The sequence below is a fragment of the Diadema setosum genome, chromosome 14, assembly GCF_964275005.1.
Source record: "Diadema setosum chromosome 14, eeDiaSeto1, whole genome shotgun sequence".
In the NCBI taxonomy this organism is placed as follows: domain Eukaryota; kingdom Metazoa; phylum Echinodermata; class Echinoidea; order Diadematoida; family Diadematidae; genus Diadema; species Diadema setosum.
The window spans coordinates 19003346-19024317 of record NC_092698.1 but is presented as its reverse complement, the minus strand read 5'-3'; the positions used below and the strand labels follow the sequence as shown (position 1 = coordinate 19024317).

At 38.5% G+C, this 20972-nt stretch overlaps 1 protein-coding gene across 1 annotated transcript; it reads right to left on the bottom strand.

Annotated features, from left to right (window-relative positions):
- Positions 1-5956: 5956 nt before the first annotated feature.
- LOC140237655 (transmembrane protein 161B-like) lies at positions 5957-17454 on the bottom strand. The gene is made up of 9 exons (XM_072317581.1): positions 17356-17454; positions 16534-16623; positions 15474-15761; positions 14513-14664; positions 13750-13954; positions 10269-10394; positions 8888-9062; positions 7550-7646; positions 5957-6425 (listed from the first exon to the last, which is right to left on the bottom strand). The coding sequence occupies exons 1-9, from the start codon at positions 17421-17423 to the stop codon at positions 6091-6093; spliced, it is 1536 nt and encodes a 511-aa protein (XP_072173682.1). The 5' UTR covers positions 17424-17454; the 3' UTR covers positions 5957-6090.
- Positions 17455-20972: the final 3518 nt, after the last annotated feature.

Here is a 20972-nt window from a genome sequence, read left to right as displayed (position 1 = left end):
TATGACATTTTGAAATTTCGCTATTTCTTTTTTCGGGAAACAGTTCTCTTGAACGGTCATTACTCAGTATGAATATGCAAATGGCAAAGTGAGCATGTCATTCCCTCACAACTTGCCATATAGTTTGTACATAAAATTGTGAAATTTCCCGTTTTTCATTCAAACGCAATTATGCTGGAGGCTCAAATCCTCGTACCGTATATCTAACTGATCACTATTGTAAAGTTATTCAATCAGGAATAACATCATGTTTCAGACTTCAAGGACAGAAACATTGAATTTTCGTCTATCTTTTTTTTTTTTTTTTTGTACACGATCAATGGAAAATTGTGAGGTTATGACATGGTCAGCTCACTCATTTGCATATTCCTATCCACTGTACAAGAATGGCTTTGCAAAAATTAGCAAAACTTCAAAATGCAATAACTTCCTTATTTTTCAATCAATTTCAGTGAAATTTTTACCGTTGAACTCGTAAGATTTTCTTTTTTTTTTTTAATATCAGACTAACTTATATTTGGGGTGGATTTCCCCTTTAATGTTGTCGAAAGAGGTGGTGGTGGTGATGATGGTCCAAGATAATAATTATCATAGTAATTGTGGTGGTCAAGATGGTGAAGGCCGTGGTATGATTGTGATGAAGAGAGGGAGATGACACTGATAGCTAACTAATAGGTAAGGTTGGCTAAAATAAGGCAAAAGAGTGGTAGTGTTAGTAAGTGGCTGTGGTGGTTACCTACTCACGATGTTTAGAGCAAAAGTTAAGTGGAAGAGGTGTAATTACAACGGAGTGAGGGCATATGAGATATTGAGATAGTAGCTGTCTTGGCGTCACATTTGGTATGTGTACGTACAAGCATCCACATCAGTAGTGTGTATTAGCAATACTTCAAGAATCTACACCAGAGCAGAGTACATGATATGTTTCATCATATTATTGTGAGGGAAAGGAAAACCAAAAAGAACCAATTGCACACCATTAACTGATTTTGAATTAGTAGACTGCTAGGAACCGACAGAGGACATTTTTTTTCCCCTGCAGAAACAGAGAAACATGTATTACAGTATGTGTTGTTGTTGGTAAGGTACTAGTATACACACAACAAAAGTACCCCCTCTCGTAATCAAAATGGCATACTATAGTAACTTTTGAACAAGTACATTTGTCAGGGATAGAAATGCTAATTTATCATTACAGTGATATGAGCAATTATTGTAAAGATTACTTTTCATCCCTGACAAAGGGGGGAGGCCCTCGAAAACTTAGAATTTTAAGTAATACCAATTGGCAATTAATGCATATTTCTATTGTGTCAAACCTTATACTACTATTATTACAAATACATGAATAAAAAAAACAAAATTATATATATACATACATATATTGAAACAAAGGAAGGGAAAACTGACCAGAAACAAACGTGCTAGAAATCCATTCTCGGGTTCAAATCTCGATGGAAACCCATTTTCTTTGCTCAAAGTTTTCACTATACATATCTATATAATATATATATATATGTGTGTGTGTGTGTTCGTCCCTCGTTCTCGAGGATGACCAATGACATCAATGGGCTCGATGTATTATATATATATATATATATATATATATATATATATATACATACATATTTATATACATATTTATATAATACATGTATATATAAATAACACAAAATACACACACGTAACATGCAAACATCTCATATTCACTCAAAGATTAGCATGTGCTATGTGCTGACTTGTAAACATGAAATTGAGACAAGATGTGAAATTTCATGAATTTTACTGTCAGATCTCAACACAAATTGTCTGCATCAAAATGTCAAATAATGGTAGACATTTCAGGATCAATACTGGAAAGGATTTGCAAGGAAAAAAAAAAAAGAGAAAAAAATTGCTTTCATAATGCAATATTCACACCATAACTGAATATAAAACAGTCCAGGTCACATTCATTCACGAAATGAGTGCAGATAGTGACCAGCTATAAGACTTAATAGAGGTCTCATCAAAATTGAAAACACAAAACTTTCTATGTCCCTGCACACATAGTCATACATTCATTCTCTTCTTTCTCCTTCAAGAACATGGCCTTTTTCACGGCCTTGCATTTCCACAGCAGATAAACGGACAATTCACACATACAAGCTGACAAAATATTCTAATAGTACATGCATCTTCCTTTCTAGTCCACTGTATTTCATGGGGAATATTCCACTGTGCCACTGGTTAAACCCTGCAAACCTAGATGTGCAAGTACAGTTCTACCTAGCACATGTAAAGTGGGCCCCCCTTTAATACGGTACTCGAATCACTTCTGCCGCGTCCCTCCACGTTACTGGAAAATCCACAAGGCGATGAAAGTCAGGATTCCGCCAGAGGATGCGTCATTTCACCATTTGGAAGAGTAAGGTTACGGCGAAAATAAACAATGTTAAGCGTAGTGTCCAAATATGTCTCATGCCATTGTTACACTGCTGAAATAGCTTCCCCAGAAAGGAATTGTGCATGTACATACATGGGCCATCCATCCATCCATCCATCCATCCACAGAAAATACAAAGTCACCTCAGTGTCTTACCTTGTCCAACTCATCTACTTCATTACTCATTTCTGTGGAACACCGCAAAAAGCATCCCATTTTTGATGCTTTATCACATGTGAGGCTGCTTACACTGTTTTACAGTACACTGCACACATCTGTAAAGGTAATGGCAAACTGGTGTTATATACAGTAGAACAAATATTGCACGGTCTTGTGTTAGCCAACAGGGTGGGCAAAATTTTCTTCTCTTTCTGTACCTAACACAAAAAGTAATTACAATGTACATGTACATAAAAAAAAATGTCAAAAGGTTAGAAAAACTAGAAATGTCACTTTGGCAACTGGTGTACCTCCGCTATATTGCATTATTCTCCCAATAAGTACAGTTCATATTGCCAATGTGAGACCACAACATAATATGACTGGCAAATAATCATTTTCTGGTGATTATTCACCAATTCCAGTGGCAATATTTAAAGCCACTTTCAGCATATGGAAAATGGGTGGAATTCTAGCATTTTCACTTGACTTTTGTTCCCATGGCTTAAAACTTTCCCTAGAGAATCTTTATTCGGTAATACATGCCTACACTACGTTTCATGAAAATACTTCAGGCATTGCAGAGATAAAGGGGGAAGTACTGAAATTTTAGCAGATGACCTTGCCATGACCTTTCACCTTTAACGTGTGCACCCAAAAGATGATACATACATTTATTTATTTGGATACCTTAAACGGTTGTTAACTTATGTTGTCCACAAAATTGACTACGGATAGACGGGCGGAAGGACAAAAGGACAGACGGATAACCCGAAAACACAATGCCTCTGGCGATACTTTGTGGCAGAGGCATAACAAACCTAGTACGATTACCGACAATAGATTTCCACTCAATATTGTGCACTTCTACCTCATGGAAAACCACATCCAAAACCATGCCCTAGATTTCACACACTCAAAGAGTCTACTGACCATGACTTTCAAATTCTTTTTACAGTTGCAAACCACACAAAATATCATGAATACAGAAGGATCGTATACCACTATGCTGGGCTGTTACACAAGCAACTCCAACCTTCCCTCTGAGAAAAAAACAAACCCATTACAATCATCGCATAAGAATTACGCACGTATTATCTATGAAAAATTCAATCACAGATGCTGCCAGAAATAATCAACGATCATAATAATAATATCACAGCCTACAGAAATTGCATGCCATAGAGATCACCGATAACCATCATCTTGTCTTGAGTGACGCGCTATAAGGTAACACGTTACATCTTCAATACTTCAGAGTATTAACCCTTTGAACCCGAAAGGCCGGAAAACCGGCCGCGCGCAGAACGTGCAAATACCCTAAAGGCTGGTATACCGGCCAGAAATCATGTGACTTTGATAGCTTGAGTTTTAACTGTCAGGTGACCCCCTAAATAGGACGCCATCTCACTACAACGATGCGGAGAGATTCTTCGGTCTATACTTTCGTTGAATACGGTTTGGATTTGCAAGTTTTGAGCTATAAAAATGGCAAAAAGATGCTATTCTGCAGAGGAGGCTCGTGCGATAATCCTAGGTGAATCATCTGGTGATTATGAGGAAGCTATTGACAAGTCATATTATAGTCAAAGCAGTGATTTTGAAGATGAAACGGACACAGATAATGAGCTAGATGCTGCACAAGGTGATGTACAATCTTAGCCGGGTACCAGCGGGGGGAAATAGTAGTTGGGATGCCGTTAGAGCTGGAGCTGGAGGTGATCATGTTGGTGATCGTCGAAGTCAAGGGGGCGTGGCACAGTCAGGGAGTGAGGTTATTGCTTTTATAGCTAACATTACTAATGTTGATTATCATGATTACAATCATTATTGTCAAACTGAGCTATTATTGCAGCTCAAATAAAATTGGAGTAATCATAACCACACTTCACAGACCTGTGGTTATTTGCTGTTTTTTGTTTTTTGTATGTATTACCAATGTATTCAGTCATTTAGCAAAATATGCTCAATATGTGAAGATAATGCAGGGTGAGGGTCACGACCATCTCAAATAATGCGGGGTTCAAAGGGTTAAATAGCATTACTCTATTGTGGCGCCCACCATATCTCTTGCAGACATCTAGAAATAAAATCTTGATGCAAGCCTCTGCACGGGAGTGCTTAAAGATTACCCCGATATTAGTGGTCATCCAGGGATCCACTTTAGATCAAAACGACCTCTTTTCAACGCATCTTTTCAATCAAAACCATATCATTGAAAACCTCTCCAACACACTACTCACACTTCTCTTATGATACAATCTGTAATTACTTTCTCATCATCATATCACTTCGCTTCCAACATACTGTCATTCCCCAGTAGCTTCTGAATACAAGTATTTAATCACAGTAGAGTCAACTCTGTGGATTCTTCATTCCATTCATTCATTAAGTACATTCCTGTTCAAGTTTTGAATTTAACAACAGTTTTGCATGTCCCTGTACTAGTTACATTATGCTATAAGGTTGGCAGTTTTTTTTTTTTTTTTTTTTTTTTTTTGTGTGTGGTTTTTTTTTTTCTCACAGGTTATACATTCCCAAATCATACAGGAATTTATGAAAATGTAAAAGTTTTTAGTACCACATTATGGCCTCGAATGAGAGGTCAAATCAAAGCAAAACTAACGTTTGAACATTAGCAGAAAAAAAAAAGAAAAAAAGGCAAGACTTTCTGAATCTGAATCAAGTCACCATGGGACTCTAGAAAAAGGATAATGAATTACCAGTATATTTAGTACCTAACCATCCTTTGAGATCACAGGTGCACCACTTATGCGCTCTCCCATCGAAGCATATTGTTTCCATGGCAATGGCCAGAGATCTGGCATTATTAAGGACCATACCAAGCAAGGGGCATATGATGACATAAATGGTATCCCGGGGTACCAAATAAAAATCAGCCATTTTGTTGAATCATCTATTTTTTTAAAAAGGTTGTACCCTGGGTGCCAAAAAGAGGAAATTATTTTGGTGCTGGAGCTAGTGTGCGCTAGCCACTGCACTGCACTGCACTAAAGCACACGCTAGTGGTATCGCAGCTTCCATGCACGCATAGTGTAACATGCAGTGGCATTACACAGTGCATGCATTTTTCTCTGGCTGTCCTCGAGTGGACGTGAGGTGGCGCTACACAACGCGGTTAACCGGGGTACTACGGTACCCCGGGGTAACGCGTGATGCATCATATGCCAATTCAGTGGGTTGTTCCCATACAATTGCAATAATGGAAGCAAAGCAAACAGATAAAAGCACACGGAAACCAACAACAAAACAAAGTGAAGACGACATAGAGCTTCAGTATTTCATTCAACTGCTCATTCTCCCCACCCCCCCCCCCAAAAAAAAAAATCCAAAAAACATTCCTACCGACCTTTTCAGTATCTCAACTTCTCAAGCACGACAAAGCATGCTATAGACTGCATCCTATGGAGGTCATATCACACAATAAATAGTGGCGAGATTCGGTGAAACAACTACCGGTAGCTAAGGCCAGGGTGGAGCGCCCACTAGCTGTTAGTAGAGACATAGGAGTGGAAGGCCACGCCGAAGGAGCTGGTGATGAACCAGGCGACGCAGACCCACCAGATGAGAAAGGTGAAGACGCCCTGGAAGAAGACGGGTGAGAAGACCTGCTTGAGCACCGACAGGGCAAAGGCAATCTGCGCCTTGGCTTCCCGCACGGGGTTCACGTACGCTGCTATCTCCTCCACTACTGACGAGCCCGAAGATGATGACGACGATGACGAAGGAGCTGGCGATGGTGTGACTGGCGGCGGCGGCGCAGTCGAAGAATTGGTTACGTTTTTTTGAAAGTTGTCAAAGATGCCATAGGAGTATCCCGCTGCATATAAAGATTTAGAAAAATTATACGACAAAAAGTTTAACGACTATTACACTTTCAATGGTAGCATCCAAATATGTGGTTTTACGGGTAACGGAGCATGGATGTTTCCCGAAGGTATTGGGCAATATGTTCTGCATGGAACTTTCTGCATGTAGGACTGACGAGGACATTAGAATGAACAGAAATAGACATTCTGAAAGCTTCTTATCTCTTGTCTGAAACCCTTAACCCTTCAGCAACTGAAGATTTTGTACATGATGGCCTATTTTAACCCTAATCCCACCGAGTTTTTTGAGGGACTTGAAACCACCAGGGGGGCTTTTTGGCCCCCCCTTCAGATCTCGGTCGTGAATTTTTGGTGAACATATTCTTTTTAATATCCTCAACAATAATATTGAAGAAAGAAATTCGGCTTGATAACCATTTCTTATGTATTTTATAGTTTATTGAATTTCTTAGGTATTTCTCTGTTTTTTTACTTTTTGTTTTTTTTGTTTTTTTTGTCAAAATTTGTCGCAGAAACTTTTTAAAGCATAATCAGGCTAAAATAAATCATTATCAGCCATTGAAAGTAAAAACATTTATTTTTATATGAATTAATTGCAAAAACACAACTTACATTGGATTTGTACACAAAAATCATGTTTTTGAGCAATTTTTGGGTCGACAAATTTTTTTTCAAAGGGCGTGGCTTCAAAACGGTATGCCTGGGAGTGACAAATTTGGTCTCACAAGTTGCGTGATACTTGAAAGAAAAAAGTCATAAAATGTTGTGGCGAGAGCATCACGCATTAAGGAATAATCACGCAAAACGTCGACAGGGGGGGGGGGGGGGGGCCAAAATGCTTACTGAAGCTTTTCAGTAAGACCCTCTCATTCAACAGCCTTCCAGCCATCCCCCCTCTATTAGCTTGGACACTTAGAAGACACTGCTCTTTCACACTTTCAAACATGAATTTAAAAAAAAAAAAAAAAAAAATGGCTAGAAATGATTTGAATATGACAATCACGATTCACGATGATTTTAGAATCATTTGATATTGAATGTGTGGTCTGCAAATATCAACACACGGCTCTTGACTGATGAGATTGCAGTCTTTGCTGGACCCGTTCTACAATACCTGACGTTTTCAGAATACAGGCAAAGCAGAAGAGAAGGATGACTGGAGCGATGTACTGGAGAGCCACAACACAGAGGTAGTAAAAGACTCGGATGACCTGCACAGTGACATAAAACAAGAGGTATTCATCAACCTCACAAGAAACAATGTGGTTCTGAGGCTGCTTAGAGAACAAAATTCTTGCATATTGTACGCACATAGCGAGTAAAAGACTCGGATGACCTGCACAGTGACACAAAACAAGAGGTATTCATCAAACTCACAAGAAACAATGTGGTACAGAGGCTGTTAGAGAACAAAATTCTTGCATATTGTACGCACATACCATTGGTACTTATTTTTGGCCACAAATGCCAAAAAAAAAAAAAAAAAAAAAAAACTCACTGAAAAAAAAACAAAGGCTCTTTGTATACTGTAAACCAAGAAATATTTGCAGCATGAAATTTTTGCAAATAGGAGCCAATGGCCTTTTTTTGCGAAATGAAATTTTTGCAAATTGCAACTGGTATCCAATAAATTATAGCACAGACAAAAACTTTCGTGAATTTTGGCTCTCCAGAAATTAAAATGCATGCGAATATTTCTAATTTTACAGCGTGCCGCAATGTGATTTATGTCATGTATTGTATCAATAAGAGTTTACATCATCAAGGATGATCCACGAGGGCTATTTAGAATGTTGCAGCAACATGCCATTAGTTTTATGCACCATTCTAAAAGATGCAGGACAAGTGTCATGACACTTTATACTGATGACATGCAGAAGAAAAGACATTTGCAACCTACTAAAACCTGGCTATAAGATTTTCATCCTCTAATTTCAGCTCTATAAATTTGAATCTAGTGATCCTCAGTAACACTACGATAGCACCAGAAAAGCACCCGGGACCCTCAAGCTTCCAGGGACTGGACCCTGCCCAGAGGCACTAGAGTCTTTGCCCGCATGAATAAGTGCTCAATACAAGAGCCTTTTCCCAGCAGCATGATAAAAAATGTTAAAGTCATGAATCATTCTATAATCTATGATAAAAATAACAGTTGTAGTAATAGCAATAGTGAATATACACTAATTGTCACAATTACTATCAAGATTGTCATCATCACCTTCATCATTATTATCATTATTATTATTATTACATTATCATCATCATTATCATATTCATCATCACCTTCATCATTATCATTATTATTATTACATTATCATTATCATTATCATCATCATCATCACCATCATCACCTTCATCATCATCATCATCATCACATCATCTTCATCATCATAATCATCATGAAAAAAAGAAAAGCACAGAAAAAGGCTTATTTAAAGCCAGCTATAGCAACCTTCTTTTGGAGCTCCAAGCTGTTGATGCGACCAGCCTCTTTCCTCATCTGGTCAAACCTCTCCTGGGCCATGTTCAGGTAAGCCTGGAGGTGAACAGTCATCAATGATATCCTCAAGAGAGCAAACGCTGGGATAAAGCTGAAGCGGACAATGTCGAACGTCTCGTCACTCATCCTGGCCGAAGAGAGATATAAGGATAATAATAATAATAATTAACCCATTGAGGATCGATGGGCTGATTTTGCTACAACACACATTTCCCATAGACACTTGTCCGAGTATACTCGGGACTCGTCTTCAATGGGTTAACAGTGCTTATAGAGCACATAACACAAAGTGCATATGTCTCTATGCGCTCAAAAATATGGAAAGATTATACAAAAACATGCAATTCCAATTATAATGAATTACAATGGTAAAATTCCATTCACAAAGAAGAAAAACAAAAGTGAATTTGTAGTGGAGGATGGACGAACACAGAAGCGGGTTTGACAATTCATTTGTGGCATGCCATGAATTCACAAAGAATATCATCACTCATTTGTTTTTCAAAATCAGGTTACAAACCTATGTGTAACTGTACATCAAGAGACTGATTCATATTGAAATACTGTAAAACTAGAAATCTTCATGTGCATTTTAATTACTGTATGCGAGTGCCGCGAGAGTGAAGAAATTTATATGCATGCACAGTTCTTATCCACACTATATGCACTGAAAGCCAGTGGCAATTCACAAAAATTTTATGCCTCGAAGAAAAAGGCCACCGGCTCCAATTCGTGAAAATTTCATGTCATGAAAACGTCTTGCTTTACAGTACCAGGATTTCAAACATGAAAGAGCGTGAGGTTATTTATCTTTTTTTCCTGAAGATGCCATCACCTCAATTTCTGATGAAAATTAATGTTTTTTTTTTTTGCAATGAGAGTGTAAAACATTGTTATTCCTGGCAGAATGCCCTCAAAATATTCAATGATCAGTCAAATATATTAAGAAATGAGAATGGGGCATAATTGCATTTGAACAAAGAATGGGAAATTTTCAGAGTTTGGGTACAAACTATATGGCAAGTTGTGAGGTATTGACATTATCAACTCAATCATTTGCATATTAACTGTTTACAAACTGTTTTGTGAAAATAAGTAAAACTTCATGATCCCATTCTCTCAATAGTGTTTACAGTTTGATCAAATTTTCATCATCATACATGTACTACTTTACTCCTTATCAGACAAACTTTAAACTGGTTAAGGATTTTCCTTCAAGTGACTGGAGAAGACTATTCTCATTCGTTTTTAGACAAGGATGTATTGTGTGCTTCTGGTGTGAAGAAAGGACACCACTGAATGTATTCAACGGTGCTCTGCAGCATCCACTCACAGGGCTTCCTCTGTGACATTGACCTTCTTGCCTAGGGAGGGGCTCCTCACGTAGTCCCTGGCGACTGGCTTGACCCACAACAGGGCAATCATGAGTGGAAACAGGAAGCTGGTGTGGAGGAGGATTCTGGGAATGATCGGAGATAGAACAGAAGAACGCATTGCTGAAAACTTGATCACATTATTTCAGTTTCTAATGACAGTTTAGCTATACAAGACTCTTTCATACTCTGCCTACAAACTAGCTGATAATCAGGCAGTGGCAATATCAAACACTCTCCTACACACACACTCACATTCTCATGTGAGAATTCAACTGGGGATATGACAGTTTGCTCAAGGTAAGTGGGCATATTCCAATGTTTCTGAAAAACATTATTTGTTTATTGCGATGAATTCACTTAACTGAAATTGAAAGCCATCCAAAATATTATTCATATTCATTTTTATTGGTAATTAAAAAATAAGGCTTCATGTTTGTTTTGTTTGAAAAGATTTTATTTTCTGCATTTCATATTTTCTTTCAGAATAACAAAAATAACAAAGGCAGGTTCAATTACACAAATACAATTCTGAAAATTATTGACATATTACATAGTAAGTCATATTTTGTATGTAAAGACAAATAAAACGTTAAATAACATACAAAATGTTTATATGGCCAATAATGACTTAATTCACAGTACAATATATAATATATACATATGATGCAGAGGGCCGCCGTTATAAGCCGTGCTTGAACAGACGGACAGCCAGAGTTAAATTACCATTTTTTATTGTAGTACTTGAACATTAATACAGATGGGCCATGTTAAAGTGCGTGTAAATCCAGTTTTATACAATTACTTGGTAAACAGGAGTGGTGCCTGTGAGTGCGTGTGCAGGTGATGAAGCGCGAAAGTGTTGATGGTCAGCACTTCTAAGAAAATGATTGGATAAGTTATAATATGGGCGAAGGGTGAAGCAGCAAAGTAAAAGAAAAGGAAAAGGGGGTGGACCAAATATTGCCTTGTTGTTGAGTATAAGAGGTACATGTTTAATGATTACTGTACCGTATGATATTGTGCCAAAAAATATTTCTTTGTATTTGCCTTAAAGGAATAAAGAGATGTGCACTGTTTTATGTGGAGAGGGAGTGAATTCCAAATATCAGGCCCGTTATGCCGAATTGATTTTTGAGCTAATAGGAGTTTAGGGTTATTCAAATGGAAATCATTACAATGGCGCGTGGGGTAAGCATGGACATCCCTGTTAAGGGAAAATGCGTTGTGGAAGAGTGGGAGTAGATTTTGCGTGTATTTGAACATAAATATTGCTGTTTGAAATTTGTGTATATCGTCAACTTTAAGAACTTTTAGTCTAAGGAATAATGGATCAGTATGTTCTAGATAATGTGAGTTGGTACATATTCTTATTGCCTTTTTCTGTAAAAGAAAAATAACATTTACTTTGGTTTTATTACAGTTTCCCCAGACAACATTACAATAATTAATGTACGGTAAGATTAATGCATTGTATAACATAATGAGTACTTTTTCCGTTACAAAATATTTTAATCTCCGAAGTATTCCAATGGCTTTGGATATTAATGAGGTTATATTGTCAATGTGGTTATTCCAATTTAAGTTGGAGTCAAGGGTTACCCCTAAGAACTTGGTTGATTTTTTTCCAATAATGGGCATACCATCAATAATAATGTTATTAGGCATTATCGGTTGCAAATGTGAAGTATTGAAGTTTATGAAACACGTTTTATCTATATTTAGTGATAATTTATTGCATTTAAACCATGTAGAAATTTTTGCAAGCTCAGAATTAAGTATATCAACTAGTGTGTTTAAACAGTTGTGAGAGTAGAAGACACTGGTATCGTCCGCGAATAATACATAGGTGAGAAGGGTTGAGGAATTCATGATATCGTTGATATATAAAAGAAAAAGTAGAGGTCCTAAAATGGATCCCTGTGGTACACCGCAAGTAATATATGACTTAAGCGAGGTACTTGAATGAAATGCTACGTATTGCTGACGTTGGGATAAATAATCTCGGAACCAGGAAAGAACTATTCCTCTTATGCCATAATTATGTAGCTTTTTTAATAAAATTCCATGGTCTATTGTATCAAAGGCCTTGCTCAAGTCCATAAAAACTCCTATCACGTGCTGTTTGTTCGCAATAGAATCGATAATTTTGTCACAAGTTTGAATGATTGCAAAATCTGTAGAAAAACCTTTGCGAAAGCCAAATTGGTTAGGATTTAAAATGTGGTTATCAACCAGAAACTTATACAAACGTTCATGTGCAATCTTTTCAAGGATTTTGGAAATGACGGGCAATAATGAAATTGGACGATAATTCTTTATTTGGGACGCATCATCTTTTTTGTGAATAGGGATTACTTTCGCAATCTTTAAAGAATTTGGGAAGATCCCAGTAGATAATGATAAGTTACAAATATGTACTATGGGGGTTACTAAAAAATGTATTATTTGTTTTAGTAAATGCATACTTAATCCATCGTGGCCACAAGATCTACTCGACTTAAAAGATCGAACAATATTCAGTATTTCATTTTCATTCGTGGGAGTAAAGAATAAAGAATTATTATTACTTTCTGGAAGGTAATCTGTAAAATTTCCGGCGTTTGGAAGTATTGTTGAGGCGAGATTGGGGCCTATGTTGGTAAAGAACTTATTAAAACAATTTGCAATGATTTCAGGGTCGTTAATATCTTGGTCATTTTCGGAAATAACGGTCGGGAGTTCTTTCTTTTTATTCTTAATAAGGTCATTGATAGTTCGCCATGTAGTGTATAGGTGCATATTAAACAATTTAGGATACATGAATCCTTTCTAGAATTTCTAAATTCAAATAGTGTGACGCATTACTGTATACAGTATAATTATTTAGCAAGTCTTTTTTTTTTTTTTTTGCGAATCGGGAGTTCCCCACTTTTCGCGAGTGGTTAAATTTGTGATTGTGGTGCACACTATTGAAAGGAGAAATGTTCGCTTGCACATTACAAAATGTCAGGATCAGAGTTAACATTTTAATGTGTTATTAAATTTGCAAACAGCACTTGACTCATGAAATTCATAAAAGTAAGAACCTTGCAAAATATTCAGCATATACAGTATTTGCCTACATGCAGGTCATAGATATGTAGAACAGGTAAGTGCATTATATACCCTTTAAGGTTCCCTAGAGCCTTAACCCGTTGAGGACGAGTCCCGAGTATACTCGGGCAGGTGTCTATGGGAAATGCGTGTTGTAGCAAAATCAAACCGTCCTCAACGGGTTAAGAGGGCACTTTATCATTTGTTTTACCTACTCTACACAAACAGACATTTGCCCGGTATGAAATGCATGCTTAGTTGCCTGGAATGAAACACAATATCCCTGATTGAAGCCATTTAAAAAGAACACAGACAGACACGCACACACAGATGAAGATTAGTATTCACACTGCATCTAGCACTCACTGCATGTGTGGCAGGTGGGCATTGTGCCTCAGAGAGTCGACATGCATCTTGGCCAGACGCAGCCCAGGGAACGTGAGGAAGGCACCCAGGAGGGCCGCCACCAGTGCCAGGATGAACTCGAACGTGGTCCGGGACATGGGGCCCTGGGACTCCAGCTCGCCTTGGGCTAGGTAGTCGCTGGCCCCCCTCAGGAAGTCATCGTAGGCTGTACAAACGTGTTCAGAGACGGAGAATGGACTCTTGAAAATTTGTGTGTTTGTGCAGTTCTGAGTCCCTTGTCTATACTTATATGACAAATCAAACTAGTCAAAGCAGTAAGCACAGTCTTATCAAGCAACTTTTGTCAATGTGGCAAGTTGGAGTGAAAGATTTTTCAATCATATGTCACAGTAAAATTTTCACTTTTATTCAGTTTCAATTGATAATGCACAATCTTTCTTGTATTCTATTACTGCATATGCAATTTGCTCTTTTTAACAGAGCAAGGTATCATGGATACCTGTTTTGTCTGCTTATCTTAGTTTCCTCAGTCACGCCCATCATTTTTTGTTGTTGAACATTTTAGCTTTTTTTTGGTCGTTTTCATATCACAGGCATTTGGTTTGCAGTCCAATGCTTACAAAAATCAAATATTGTGATTACACTGAACTAACTTCTTTGCAGACAGAGACAGATGATGCAAATCATTGTCAATTTTATTTTAACAACTTACTTTCACTTTACAATTGAAAAAAAAATGATAAAGTTATGTTTTTCTTTTAACCTTTATCAACACCAAATTCCAGGTATGTCTCATCAATGACAATTACTGCCATGGCAACGACCAGGAAGAGGAAGCCAAAGGTCACACACAGGGCCATCTCTCCAGCATCCTCCGACTTGAAATAGAGAGAGGTGAGGGAGAGGAGGATGTGCCTGGAGGATGAGGTGGAGGTCAAGGAAAATATCTCACTACAAAAATTACATCTCTCCATTGAGAACAGACTGGTTAGATGAACTGCAAGATAGTGAGTGAGTCAAAAGAATGCCTAACCCAAAGCTGCCAAGCAATCACCTGTTAAAGACTTAAAGCTGATACATAGTTCTCAGACGGGCTCAAAATCTATCTCTCACCATCTGGAATTTGTTTGCTATTCATCAAACGGCTCTAACAAAAACTTGACTGGCTGACGCGATTTGCTGGGATAGTGAGTCGTTTTGGAGTACACCTGTATTTCGAGATCAAAAGTGTATCATAGTACTTACACAACTTTTATTCCGGAAGCACCATCCCCATTCAGTATTAGGTAAGAAGAACATTACCAGTACATGATGATCAAATTGAGCCCTAACAGTAGTATCGAATGGCATGCAGCTAATAAGCTGCATTTGATTAACTCTTATATAATGGATACAGCTTATGGCCTGATATAATCCATGAAATGATTATAGAACATCACGTAGAAAACCACGATCGGGTATGCTTTAGGACTGCAATACTTGCACTGTACCTATCTCAGTAATATATCACATTTTTGTTGTTACCAAACTGAAATTGTGTTATCACAGCAATATTTCACACACTTCTGTGCATATGCCTCCATTTTACACCAGATATCAACAGAAATCCATCAACAGTTCAGACATATTGGTGGAAGTGCGTTTTACCTTTATGCCATGTGTAATAATAGCAGCAACATTAAAAAAAAAAAAAATAGTACCCAGACAGATTCTTCAAAGGATACAAACTGAAGGCCACGCCCATTATCATCCAAATTAAGCTGAGGTTGAGATCCCCCTGGGCGTCGACCAGGGCGTAGTACACCTCCGTCACCGCGTGAACCACCGTTGCCATCAGCACAAAGTCCACCAGCCACCTATACTCGCCATAATAACGGATCTGCGTGAGATGAGCTGGATGAAGTGTCTCTGTGGTCAGTTCAATGTCCAGATTCTTTGGCACGGAGAAGGTCTGCACTTGGGTGCCAGACACGGACGACGCAGCGCCATTCCGCTTGCCTGCATTCTCTGGCCTGAATGTAAAAAAATGTTTTGACTGTTCAGTGCTGGTCCTTGCACTGGTAATATCCTCTCTTGTTAGCAACATTATGAGGGTTTTGAGACCGGATGCATGATAGTTTTCCGATATTGAAATGTACAGTTGATTTGCACAAAGTCAAACTCACTGTCCTTCACATTTCATGATATCATAGCTTAAAAAACATAGATAGACACCACATGATCAATTTTCATGGGCAATGATAAAAACTGAGGAAGTAATGGACTACTACCTTCAAATGTTGTTTTTGGTCAGTACAATGCAAAAGAAAAAATATTGATCTCCCTTGAAAAGTTTGAGTATTGAAATATTCATGATAAATGCTACTATCATAGTCATAGTTGACTTGTCATAGTCACTTGTCAGAGTTAAGGGTGAATATGCAATTCTTTTTGAGGGGTCATAAACATTCAAAACTTATGGAAAACATTGAGTCTTTGAGGTATAAATGGAAAACACACTCACTTCAAAGTGCAACACACACACACACAGCTAGCACAGAACAAGCCTTTTTCTCTGCACTTACTTGTGTGTAATTTTGGACAAGCACAGCTACGACAGAGGTGTCAGCAGAACAAATCTGACCTCTATTTTGAATACCGAAAAGAGAAAACCATCTGGACCTTCCTGTTATATATAAAATTTACATTGCCATTGTCATATGAATTAAACTGTTGTTGTGGCATCTGCATCTCTGTATATGAGTTAGGAATAAAGAACATCGACAAGTAGACACCAGCTCATACCTATTTCTTTTATGCCTGCCTCTGCCCTGCACAATACCAGCTGCCTTCTTCAGTTCATCATCAGATGGGTAGTTGAAATATTTAAGATTGCTGTGCGAAAAAAGAAAGAGAAAATATGACGATCTTGGCCATAATGACAGGCATCATAGAAGAATGAAAGCAAGGAAAGATATCTTTAAAAAAAGGCTCATTGGACCGATACAAATGAACTGACAGAACTGATTTTCCACTGCTGGTTTCCTGTCAAACATTGCATGTATCTCACCCTATTGGTCACATGACCTTGACAGCATGACGGTATACGAAAGTCATATTAGATATGTCTTTAACCTGTTGAAGACAAACTGATTTTAACATGCATTTTCCATTTGCCCAAGCCCGAGAATACTCAAGACTAGTCTTCAACAGGTTAACAGTTGTCTTGACAACAGGATGATATATCATACATATGTATATGACCTTGACAATACGATGGATATGACTGTAATATTGGATGTGTCTTTTAACTTTCGCCTCGACAATATGATGATATATGAATGACGTACTGGAATTTGCATCTCGGTGTGTTGCATCTCAATACTTGTCTCTTTCGTTTCAAACTTGTACTGTTGCCTTTTGTTTCTTAAAATAATACACATAGAAGCCAATAGTTTGAAGGTACATGTATACTAACTCCATGAGTCCTATTTTCCTCAAAAATACAAACATGCATTTTGGCACTATCCAATGGCATGGTCTACAAGATAGCCTTTGCCAATGAGATTATAGAGATTTCCCCTGCTGATCAATTTCAAGCAAAATCAGACACAATGACCAACTTACCCTCTGGTAATCAGCCACTGGGCAAAGGAGTGGTAGGGCACGATGACCTTTTGCATTATACTAGACATGATGAGGGTGAAGACCAGCTGGGGGCCTAGCAACGGCTGAAAATGCAAAAGAGGGTGAAATACTGGTGGTGAGAGAGAATAAATTCTTAACTTGACTGAAGAGAAGACAACAACTATAAAGTGGCAAATACTTGAACAAACTGTGTGGACAGACAGATAATCAACCATAAGGCATAACACTAAATGCTGGGAACTTGCAAGTACAATATATAGCCAGATCTCAAGGTGAAATACTTGGCTAAGCTAGTTTAGAATGACAGTCTATACAGCAGAGGATCACAGGTTAGATATGAGCTACGGACTGAAGATACAAAAATTGTACGTTTGCACAAGGAAAGGGAGAGATACTAATAGAGAGTGTAAACATGTATATTACTTGCATGTGCAGACATTTTCCAGTACATCCTGTACATGTAGTTTACATATTCCCCGTGAATGTGAGAAATGATCAGTTTTACAAAAAAGAAAATGAGAGTGAATGCAGTCCCTTGTGTAGCTTACCATGCTGTTCTATGTCTCTGATATCTCTGCCTGACGAAGAATTACCAAACGATGTTTAACCGGTGTTTGAAAGGAAAGCTGTGAAGAGAAAACAGATACACACTGTATAACAGTAACATTACAACCATGATATATATTGTACAAACTACAATGTTCATGCCTGATCCAAATCTTTATGGCTAGGGAGAACAGTGCAGTGTACTGTAAAGCCACTGAATTGAGAGTATGGTTGGGTGTTCATAATACCGGCCACCTAATGTTTTTCTATCAATAGAAACGTGAAAAATCTCACAATTTGCCTGAAATTTTACTCACGTGTGGAGAAAATACTCCGGATTCACAAGCGCGCACTGAAAATGCGATCTGAGGTACGCCCTCTAGATGGCGGCTTCGAACGCGTGGGGTGTTATTTTTTTCCGCACTCAGTTGCCCTGTTCATTTCAACCGACCACCCTGGCAACACGTATAAAGGGCACTTAAATGCGTTTTTTCGACAGGCCGCTGTTTTTTTCCAGCTGTCATTTTTTCCCCAATAATATTTGAATATATTTTGAATCCTTCGATATTACTTTTGAAGGACAGTTTGATGAATTTGAATTGATTTTCATTGGGAAACTTTTCATCGTAATTGAAATAAATTAGATGAGTCGGTTTGTTTTTTCACATTCATTTCTCGTTTCTGCTTCAACTCGTACAGTCGTAACGGGCGACAAAATAATTATGTCATGTGTATGTGTAACGTGTGTGCACGATCGTACAAGCGGCGGTGACAATTTTGCGGTCAAAATCGTCAAATTTATTACGGAAGGATACTCTACATCCAACAACGAGTCAGCAAAGGTAGGCCTAGTTGTATGTAGTTACACGATAAATCTTATTCGATTTTGCTAAATTTTGTTAATTTAGAGGGAATACTTATTTGTTTTTGCCTCATTTTACTCGGTAGCGTAGCCCAGTGAAGAATCGAACACCGTTGCGCGTACTCATGTAGTCCCATGCGTACATTTTCTTTCTGTACGCGCAATGCCATTATAGTGCGCGGTCGGTTGATATGGACCCGGTCAGTGTGTTGAACACCTACCATACTACATGTAGCTAATCTCCCAATCTCCAATGAGATGTGTCAGCATGGTCTTGCCTTTGGACTGACCATATATAGGTAACTAGCACCACTGACCAGTAGTGCAGTACACAATTATAACACGCTACTGGTACATCTTTTACCACTCATGAACACTAACTCCAGAAAAGGATTTCTCAACTTCTTGTTGTTGTTGTTGTTGTTGTTTTTTAATATTAGAGGAGTTCTTGTGATTTGTAAGATTTGTAAGATTTTATTGACTCTATCGACCCCCTCTCGGGGTATGACAGTACAAACATAAATTATTTACAATATATGAATACAAAAATATAAGTGATGATACATGCTATAACAGATTAAATATGTTTACAAAACAAGGCGTAAAGATGTTCAACTACTCTACCACGACACGTGTACATTCACATCTGATACATGTGGGGTGGCCATATGGTGGCTCAGTCAGCAGCCCAGTACTCAGTAACATTAGGCCTAGGTGAAATCCTGTGATCCTGTGCCCCCCCCCCCAAAAAAAAACAAAAAAACACAAAAAAAAAACAAAAAGGGAGACAAAGTGAAGAAACTCGCACCTGAACCTTCACCCCTCTGAATAATATCTTTCTTTCATTTAAGATCTAATAGGCCTATGTCTTGTCTGCCTTGGACTACTTAACATAAAAATGTCGGAATTTTGGAGCTTGGGTAGTTTACTCCATGTTCATCGTGTAGGACAGTCTGGCACTGGTCCAGTGGTGGTAGTGTCGCTGCCCGGACAGCAGTTGATGACAGGTTCAAGTCCCACTAATTCTAGTGCGAGTATTGTCTAACGACGTTACACAACTTGTTGGGCTCGAGTAACCGCAGCAGCGACCCCATACGGACAAATACGTACCGTGTCCGTGTTTCAGCGCCCTGTTGAACCCACAAATGTAAAAACGCCCACAAATGTAAAAACGCCCACAAATGTAAAAATACATCGCCCACAAATGTAAAAATCGCCCACAAATGTAAAAAACACCGCCCACAAATGTAAAAAATTTCAACCACAAATGTAAAAACGACAGCGCCCACAAATGTAAAAAAAGCCCACTAATGTAGTAAAAAATTCAAACATCAACCACAAATGTAAATTTTTTTTTTTACATTTGTGGTTGACGTATTTCTACTAATTGGGCGTTTATGTAGACCCTTATTCGTGCGTCTTACCTGCTACTAGACATTCCGTGTACTGTGACCTGTCGAAGCCGATCCGTTTTCAGTTACGAGCGACATACGGGGAGTGGAGCTCTTAAACTAAGGCCTTGTCACATCGTGTCTGGGGAAGCCTGCGGGTTGACTTGCGGGGAGGTTTTTTGTTTTGTTTTGTTTTGTTTTTTCCTCCGGAGCTCCCCGCAGTGGTGTTGGCCCGCACTAGTACCCGGAGATGCGCACGCAAGTCTGATTTGCCAGCGTCGCTGGTCATCTGCGTGCATGTTGAGGGTCAGTTACTGCCTTTCTGCGGGTTAGTTGAGAGTATAATAGACATTCTGTATGACTTTCTGCCATTTCAAATTACTTCGAGAGGGATTCCTTTGCAGATAAGTCATGCAGTCCTCACCCGCCACCAAGAAACAGAAACTTGCAGGAAAACATACATACATACACACACACACACACACACACACACAAACAGACAGAAGACAAGCATGTTATCACAGTAAGTGGCGGCACGCGTCTAGCAGGTAAAACGCAAGTACGGAACTCTTTAACATATCTTTGTCCACCCGCAGAAATTGTACTGCTCGTACTCGCAACAAACCCGCGTAACTTGCCCGGAGGCGCAGCTGCCCGCCGGAAAGTGACACGCAGCACACCGTAACATACAGACAGACACACGCACACACATCCATCTCCCCCACTGAATTCTCCACGAGTATACCACCGACTATACCCACACACACGCACTCGTCTCCGTACACGTACACATTATT